Here is a 9,264-nt window from a genome sequence, read left to right on the forward strand (position 1 = left end):
GATGGTGGAAGACACAGCTCAGAGGCAGATGAGGGGGAAAGTTGGGAAATAATGGGAGAGGAGGAGGAGACAGAAGTGGAGCAGCAGCTGGCTGACACGGTATCAATAGAAAGCATCGCAGACCCCCCCATCTCCCAGAACTTGGCGAGCCTTAAAGGTAGGACAGTAAAGAGCCGATGACAGCATCCTGACACCAGGGTCGGGTCCACTTCAACAACATTGTATTTTATGTGAAGTTAAGAATCTTCAAAGAACCTAAGAATCAGATACTACCACCTTCACTTTTTGTAGTAAGATGTGCCTTTGTGTTCAGATCAGGCCTGAGGATGATAATGTAGCACTTGGGAATGAAGATGCAACCCAGAAGCCCAGCACTTGAGGCCAATATAGTGAAGACCTGCACGGCTACCATGAACTTCCCTTTTGTGCTCAGGTAGGTGGGCACAAAAGAGACCCAAACACTGCAGAAGACCAGCATGCTGAAGGTGATCAGCTTGGCTTCGTTGAAGGACCCTGGAAGCTTTCTGGCTAGAAAAGCCACTGTGAAGCAGATGGCAGCCAGGAAGCCCATGTAGCCAATGACAGTGTAGAACATGGCAACAGACCCTTCATTGCATAGAAGGATGATCTCTCCAGCTTGGGAGTGCATATCGGAGTCTGGGAAGGGTGGGGAGACTCCCAGCCAGATGATACAGATGACAACTTGCATACCAGAACAGGAAAGGACAATGGAGTTGGCCAGACTCTTCCCCAGCCATCTTCTCACCTTGTTCCCTGGCTTTGTGGCCAGGAAGGCCAGCACCACAGTGATGGTTTTGGCCAACAGAGAAGAAACGGCAAATGAAAATATGATGCTGAAGGCTGTTTGTCGGAGAAGGCAGGTCACTTTGCTTGGTCGGCCGATGAACAGGAAAGAGGACAAAAAGGAAAGCAGGAGGGAGATGAGGAGGATATAGGAGAGGTCCCGATTATTAGCTTTGACTATGGGAGTTTCCTTGTATTTAATGAAGATTCCTAGCACAACGCCAGTGGTCAAGGACAAGAAGAGGGCAAAGGAAACCAGGACAATCCCCAAGGGTTCTTCATAAGTGAGAAATGTTGTAGTCTTGGGGATACATTTGTCTCGCGCTTGATTTGCATGCTGATCTTCTGGGCATTTGGTGCAATGCTTTGCATCTGAAGAGAAGAAGAAGGACTTCAGTATCTCTAACAAAATTCTTACATCCATAATTGTCTGTTTTCCAAATACATTGGGAAACATTAACAAGAGATTAATAAATGATAGTTTTTTTGTAGTATTGAAGAATGTAAGCCAGTGGAAAAATACAGGCTAAGCTTCCTTGCATGCCAGGACGTTATCTGGGCACTAACATGATAAAAGCTGTTGATGGCCCATCTGAGAGGAATTCTTGGGCCTGGGCTGACAGAGGTTTCCATGGTGATGGGTTGTGCCTTTGATGTGTCAGGAAAAGAGAGTGTGCTTACCAAGGTGTGCTGGGAAGAATAAGGCAGAGAACAAGAAGGGACCCATTTTGTCTAGACTGGCTGAAGAATGGTTGGGAGAGATTTCTTGCACTCAAGTGCTGCACTGCTGTGGGGAACAAGTCCCTCTTGGACACTCTTAAGTTCTGGATTCCCTCCATGCAGACTGAAGGTGTAACTATGTGAATAAATCATATTTCTTAAAGCTACAATACTCTCCCCTGAGTATTCAATTCCCAAAAGGAGCACGAACCCTGGGTGAGCCCCAGGAACCCCCTGGAATCTTGCTACCGCTTGGCAGAAAGTGGGGTGGTGCCCAACTTCTGTAGGCTTCAATATTTGTCCCCTTCCCCTGATGGCTGTTGCGCTAAGGTCCTGCTTGTTGGCTTTTCATTGGCATCTGGTTCAACATTGTGAAAGGGTGTTGGACTACCTGGGCCTTTGGCCTGACCCAGCAAGCCTCTCCTTTTCCTCTGGTCACCCACCTTCCTCAGTGGAGATGGTTCCTTCTGCACAAGGAGCACAATCATAGCAGCAAACTGGCTCTCCTTCTTTAGTCACTCTGGCGTATCCACGGCGGCAGCTTTCGGTGCATCTTGAAAGAGGAACGACCTACAAAATAAGGAGAAGGGGCGCCAACATAAATAACAGACATTATCTGAAGGATCTGACTGAAAAAAATGCTAAAATAAAAATCATTTTTAGAATACTGAGGCCAGGAGAGAAAGCTTAAAATGGGAATGAGACCCTTCCAAATTTGGTTGGATTGTGGAGACATGATTTTGTTTCTGACATAAAGTTTCGTGTTTAAAAAGCATAATGGGATTTATACATTGTTTAAGGTAAAGGGTTAACTAATTAAACTCTATTGCCTTTTAAACTGTGTTTGGGGTTTATTGCTCCTGTTTGCTACTATGATGTGTGTTTTTATAAGCAGTTGGTATTATTGGGCAGCTGTTAAAGCCCACATGGCAGCTACGGCCCCACTGTCAACTTTGGGCCCATTGATGCATTTTCATCTCCCCCTCTGAGTGGATGAACAAGGAAAAGTGTAAAGACAGCCTCTCCTCTCTTTGCCCCTCACCAACTGAATTGCTATGCAAAACAGAGGGCAAGGAAAACAGCAGTGATGTACACATCTGGGAAGTGGCAGTCACCCTGGGAGGGGCCATCTTAGGGTTAATCGGAAATGGGCAGCTATTGGCAAATTATCTGAACTTAGCAGATGTCACCACAAGGGAACTGCAGCCAGTGTGGTGCAGTGGTTAGAGGGTTGTACAAGAATCCAGGTGATTAAGGTTCAAATTTCCACTCAGCCATGAAGCTTCCTGAGTGACCTTGGATCATTCACTTCCTCTCAATCGGTCCTACTTCATGTGGGAATGCTTAGGGGTGTGGATGATGATATATTACTTTATGTTAACAAGCTCCAAATTTAACAGAGTTCCATTCCCTTTCTAAAACACAGCAGAGACGGTTGCATAGGCTTGCTAAAGCCTCTAGAAGAAGTATATATTCCTGGTATATCCCCCTTCTTCCCTCTTAAAAGTAAAGACACAACACAGTACTGTTTATAAGATATAAAAGAATTTACTTACAGTCATCCTGAGTTACAGTACAGGCTCAGAGAGGCAGGCTAGTTTAGATAAATGTATTTACATGTAGAAGCTAACTCCATAAGGGAGGAAAGCCTCTTTGTGTTCTCTTGGCTGGAAGCATCTTGTCCTAAGATGTAGCTTGTTCAGAAGACGATGCAAAAGAGAAAGATGGGGTCTGCTTCCTGTGGTTTTGTGTAAACCTCCCCAGGTAAAACCACACCCATCTCAAGTTACATAGAGGAAGTTGTCTCAGTCCAGGTAAACAGGAAGTTAAGGCTGGAGGACTGAGACACCTTCATGTCCACTCTGTTTGACTGCTCTGTGTTTACATCTCACACTTCACAGGGTTGTTGTGTGGATAAAATGAAGAGGCAGCAAACCACAAATAGCATTTTGAGCTCCATAAAGGTGGGATATGTCAGGTATAATGGCATTTCTGAAGTACAGAAGCCACAGAAGCTTATAGAATTTAACAGAAGTGTTCCAGACTCTTCTGGTGTGCCAGGAAGTTTTCCAAGGTTTCCATGGAAACAGACCTGCAGCTGGAATGAGCTCATTGTGCTTCCAGGTCTGCCTATAAATGAGACACGGTCGAATGTTATTCTTACTTTCTCTCTCTCTGATGTTCCTTCACTCTCTCAATCTGAATTGATTTTCTGAGAGTATGTTGTTCGTTTTAAGTTTTTTACTGTTGTATTTTACTGCAACTGGATTATTAAGAGAGTGCCCTTCCAGGGATCTGGTATTGAACTATCAAGCTTATTTCTGCCTCAGTAAACTTTTACTAATTAATCCACTGCGTCCTGAGTCCTCCCTGTGTCTTCTTGAAGCTGCTACTCACTTACAACTGTGAAGGCATTTCCCTGGAGTCTTGGGGGGCATGAATCCTGACACAATATTAATGCAACAAACAAACAAACAAACAAACAAACAAATGCAATCACCTTGCTGAAGTTCCCAGGCCACACAATGGCTTCTGGATTAATGGTGAGCTTTACGTCGGAGGATGCCCGTCCCTCGATGCTCCCAACTTTCATTCTGCTGTGAGATCTATTGCGAAACACGACCCAGTTCACGATATCAAAGTTGGCAGTCAGCTCCCCATTCTTATCAAAATACATTCCTCCTATGGATGTGTTAGAAAGCTGGATTTCTTTTAAGAAAGCGTGAAGCTAGAATAGCAGAGAAAACACCGGCATTTAGAAAACATGATATGAGGGTTGCATGTGGGAACTACAGGCTTGTGTGTAAACTCCATTGCAGAAGATAGGTAAAGGAAAGGTACCCTTGACCGTTAGGTCCAGTCGCGGATGACTCTGGGGTTGCAGTGCTCATCTCGCTCTTATAGGCCAAGGGAGTCGGCGTTTGTCCGCAGACAGCTTCCGGGTCATGACTAAGCTGCTTCTGGCGAACCAGAGCAGCACAGGGAAACACCATTTACCTTCCCGCCGGAGTGGTACCTATTTATCTACTTGCACTTTGACGTGCTTTCAAACTGCTTAGGTGGGCAGGAGCAGGGACCGAGCAACAGGAGCTCACCCTGTTGTGGGGATTCGAACCGCCGACCTTCTGATCAACAAGCCCTAGGCTCTGTGGTTTAGACCACAGCGCCACCCGTGTCTCTTCATTGCAGATGATAGTAAACTATATAATTGCAAAACAATTGCAAGATGTTTCCAGGGGATTTGATTTATCAAATCCACTCATGAAGTTGGATATTTTGTGGGTTGCAGTCTTGTTTTCCGTTGATAATTGAAAAATCTTCCAGACCCCTTACCAATTTAAAGTGAACTACTGTATATTCTGGCGTATAAGACTACTTTTTAATCCAGGAAAATCTTCTCAGAAGTCGGGGGTCATCTTATACGCCGGGTGGAGAATCTGCGTTCGAGTATATCTCAAACTCTATATTTTAACTGGAAAATTTGGGGGTCGTCTTATACGCCCAGTCGTCTTATATGCTGGAAAATACGGTATCCTAAATCAGGGAGATAGTCTCATGACTGGAGTAATAATAGCAACAGGTCCTTTGTCATGTTTTAAATCCTCTTGGGGATAAGACTCATGGCCAGGAAAGCACTTTGGGACTCTAGAAAGCTTACATGCTTTATAATTTGCTTTAATCTCTCCTGTTGTGATTTCAACTTTCTATAGGAATCAAATACAGGGTTCAAATTAGGGTTTTAAGTTTCTTTGTGATAAATTTATTGTTTTGAATTTTTCATGAAGTGTTTTGAGGTTTTTTTCAGCGGTCAAGTGATATATACACTTTATGAAATAAATATATTAATCAATGTGAATTTCATACGTTATTTTGTGTAGGAATATTTCCCCATACTTTTCTTTATTACTTAGTTTCAAAGTAATGTAGAGGCACAAAGATAGATGAACAAAAACAAAAAAATTCTCAAGATGTCCAATTAACGACAAACACAATGAGTTAAACTACAAAGGAAATAGAGTCCGAAAAGGATTCCAATGATGGAAAACAGATGGCAAAAAGGGGAGGGAACAGACCTGCCATGGCTGCAACTTTTGAAGTTCCAGTCTGTCTCCTCCACCCGCCATTAACCTCCATTTGGATCTGGATGAATATGCAGCATTTAAGGCCTGAGCCACAAGTTGGACACCGTAGTAAATGCTGTAGCGATCTTGAGACCAGATTGCCTCAATCTCTTCCTGGGACAAAGTTTCCAGTTGTTCCTTTTCTGTGCATCTTGTCCAACCCTCCATGGACTGCACATTGTTAGAACATGAGCAATAGAATGCCCTCTGCCAAAACGTTTTAGATGCAGATTTAAGTCGAGTATAGTAGCCATGTTCTGTCCTTTTTGGGGTATTCATTACAAAGGACAAAGAACCTTGGGCAGGCGGGTGGTAAGGCATATTTCCAAACAACATATCGTCAATGTCTGGAATATTTGCTGTGATCCAGACATTCCCCTGAGATTTCTGCACTTCAGGCATCTTTTGTAAGTATCTAATAATATGAATTCTGTACTCAGAGTCTCCATAGTAAATGAACACCTTGACTTGTCTCAGGACAGATGGTTTACAATGCAAGGATGACATTTCCACGATGAAAAAAGGCATTTTTTCCAAGAAAGCGACACAGATCCCACCACGGGTCAGCAGAGGCGTGAAAGCACTCAGGAACCTTTCTCCATTGTCGTTGTCTGGAACAAAGAGACCGACCCAAGTCCATCCAAAATGGAGCAGCAACTTGACAATCCCCATGTGCTGGGTTTCTTCCTTTGGGACCATCCAGAAGATAAAAGGAAACTGTTTTTTCCCTTTAAGATCATAAGCAGAAGAGCCCAAACTGATCTAGTAAGAAAAGCATTGGTGTCTTGTTTTCAGGAATACAAAAGAAAGGCACTGTCACATGATCAGGCCAATGATCATGTGACATCTAATCCAGCATCCTATTCTCACAGTGACTAACCAGTTGCTTCTGGGAATCATTTCATGCCTCCGGTGGAGAACATGGAGCTCACAGAGAAGGAAGTGGCTCCAATGAATATTGAGGCAGAATATGGCATTTGGGGCTTTCAGGGGTCATGGCATTCCAACCTCTTTCTAGAACCACAATGGGCCACTTCACAGAATGAGAGGCAGAGGCAGAAGCTACGCAGTGACACAGTCTGCAGCAGTGCAGGAAGATTAATCTCCATGCTCAGTTAGCTTCTAGTCAACCACTGGTCTTTTAAGAAAGAAGAACTCTCGGGGAGCAAGGGACTATGTTGAACTATGATACTTCTACTTCTTATGCCATTCTGGTGAGGGTGAGGGAAATAGACTGAGGGCTTTCCAAATCAGTTCCCCCTTTCTTAAAATGTTATATTCTTTCTATGGTCTCTCTTTTTGGGTACTTCTGTTTTATGTTCCCTGGAGATCAGGGATAGGGAAAATTTAGCCCTCAGGATGTTGCTGAACTACAACTCCCATCAGTCCCCACAAGCATGGTTGTTGGCCAGGAATGCATGGCTTGGAGGTTCTGAAACCTCTGGAAGGGTGAAGGGGTTCCTCAACACTGGTGGAGATATAGAAAAGAGGAAGGAAACATAGCTGGTCTCCAATCCCCTCCAAAGTCCTACCTGAGGCATTTTGTAGATGCTCAAGATTTTTGAAATCTGGCTGGAGATTTCAGTAGCTGTGTCTTCAAAAACAGCTAACACATTATTCTGTCCTCCACAGCTGTAGCTTGGAATGCTGTCTAGCATGGCATCAGCCGCTGTTGTGGCATCAAAAGCGGCCTCATAGATGCTGTAGCCCAGGGTGACGTTGGATAAAAGCTTAGGATTCTGGTTGACCTCCTGGATGGCAAATAAGGGGGACAGGGTGGGAGAGGGGTTCTCTGATGTTGAACTGCAAATAAATGAATAAACAAACCATTGTTTCAACTGTCCGCTTTCCATTTAATGAAGACAACATGTCATACTCATTGTTCTATAAGAACCTAAGAAGAATCTATTAGTTTTATATCTAATGGGAGAAGCTTTGAAGGAGAAGAATCTTGTCTAGGTGCTTCAACAAGGAAATGAATAGCTTTTAGGAGAGCTTGCAGCTTGGGTGAATTCGATTGGAATGAGAACTTACAGTTTCTGGAGCTCAGAGACTTGACAGGAACGATTTATAGGATGAGAAGGAATGAACGGGAGAAATAGCAGACATTTTGTCTGGAGAGGAGAGGAAACAAAATCTCCGAGGTTTCATAGGCACAGTTATCATAGACATAGACATCGTGGCTACATACAGCTACTGTTTAGATTGCTAGACAAGAAGTGACCTGGTGTGGCTACAAGTAGCCCATGCATTAACTAGAAGCAGGAGAAAAGGAAGGAGAACTGGTACCCGGTGTGGGGTGTCGGAGGTGGGGCAAACTGCCCGGTGGCGCATGTGCATGCCCTGATATGTACCATGCATGCACACATGACACTAGGTACTGTGCATACGGCGGTGGGATCCTCTGCTCACGGCTACATGCATGTACGTAGCAGTGTAGCGGGTGGTTTGCCGACGCCGACGCTCGAGTGCTGTACGGATGGCGGCTGTGGTGGTGCGTTGGCAACAGCTTGTGCTGCCGCGCCAGGGGGTGGGGGGTGGGGTGAGCCCCGCATGGGGTGCCTTCTTGTCACTCCCAAACCACAACAAACATAACCTGCTGAGTATCATAAATATAGTGTCTAATTTATTATGTCAAAACCATCAAACATCCCTGTTTGCAGGATACCAAGAGGCCAGTGGGCACTTAGATGCTGACTCTCAGTCCCCAAACCTTCTTTCAAAGTCAATAGATGGACAAAGGAGGGAGAAGGATGCATCGGGGATGGCCAGAAGTCACGTGCTGTCTCTGGCAAAAAGCAGCGGTTGTGAACCAAGGGTGGGTAACATACAGTCACTTACCGCATAACGTGGTTTCTGGGGCGCTGGGAAAAGTCATGTTTGTAAATATAAACACCTCCTTGATATATGACCCCACTAATGAGGTGGTCTCCTGGCCTGTAATAATTCAATGGATCTTTTTTATATTTCAGAATAAACGGGCATGTTGCTTTCAGCATCCCACTGACTCCATGGGGCATTAGCAGCAGAAACAGCAGCAGAAGCAATATCATTCCGGCCATCCCTGCAAGAGTCACCCACTCTTCTGACAGCAGTGACATTAGGAGTGCAGCCCGACTCGTACAGTAGCTTCAAGCAAAGGTGCAGAAAGGAAACCTGCCACAGAAAGGAGCCCTGCGTGCCCCAAATCTCTCAGGCAAGCCTTCAGATATTTATAACCCAGTTCTTCTTGTAGGCTTGTGACAATAAGTTACCTCACCCTGCCTGTGATTATGATGTTTATATTATTTTTTGGACTCAAAGGCCATCACTAGTGAAATCCCTGGACCAGATAAATAAATTACCATGATTTTGATAATTATGAGGTTAAGAAGGTCCAACTCCCTGGCACCTGTGTGTGTCTCAATGGCCAGGGGCAGAGTGAGAGCAAAGCATGTTTGTAAGAACTCACAGATGGGACTATCGATCTGGGCCTTGCTAAACTTGAGGAAACATAAACTTCAGTAAGATTCCGGAAACTATTGAACAGCTATATTCGATCAACACTTGTAAGGCAGGACATGATCAAAGTTTATAAACTCCTGTATGGTGTTAGAAGAAAAACTGCTCCGTTTCCCTT

The 9,264-nt window shown here is 44.5% G+C and overlaps 1 protein-coding gene across 1 annotated transcript; it reads right to left on the reverse strand.

Moving 5' to 3' along the window:
• Window positions 1-262: 262 nt before the first annotated feature.
• On the reverse strand, window positions 263-8,491 carry LOC117042553 (vomeronasal type-2 receptor 26-like). The gene is made up of 5 exons (XM_033142095.1): window positions 8,487-8,491; window positions 7,178-7,448; window positions 5,598-6,407; window positions 4,025-4,252; window positions 263-1,234 (listed from the first exon to the last, which is right to left on the reverse strand). Exons 1-5 carry the CDS (start codon window positions 8,489-8,491, stop codon window positions 263-265), a joined length of 2,286 nt encoding a protein of 761 aa, XP_032997986.1.
• Window positions 8,492-9,264: the final 773 nt, after the last annotated feature.

This window comes from Lacerta agilis, chromosome 2, assembly GCF_009819535.1.
Source record: "Lacerta agilis isolate rLacAgi1 chromosome 2, rLacAgi1.pri, whole genome shotgun sequence".
In the NCBI taxonomy this organism is placed as follows: domain Eukaryota; kingdom Metazoa; phylum Chordata; class Lepidosauria; order Squamata; family Lacertidae; genus Lacerta; species Lacerta agilis.

What these genes read in the sequence shown, in the direction of transcription:
- LOC117042553 (XM_033142095.1), bottom strand. An exon ending in AAAAGTTGCAGCCATGGCAG is followed by an intron (nt 4,253 to 5,597) that starts GTCTGTTCCCTC and finishes CTGCTATTCTAG; the next exon opens with CTTCACGCTTTCTTAAAAGA. An exon ending in GGCCTGGGAACTTCAGCAAG is followed by an intron (nt 1,235 to 4,024) that starts GTGATTGCATTT and finishes TTTGGAAAACAG; the next exon opens with ACAATTATGGATGTAAGAAT.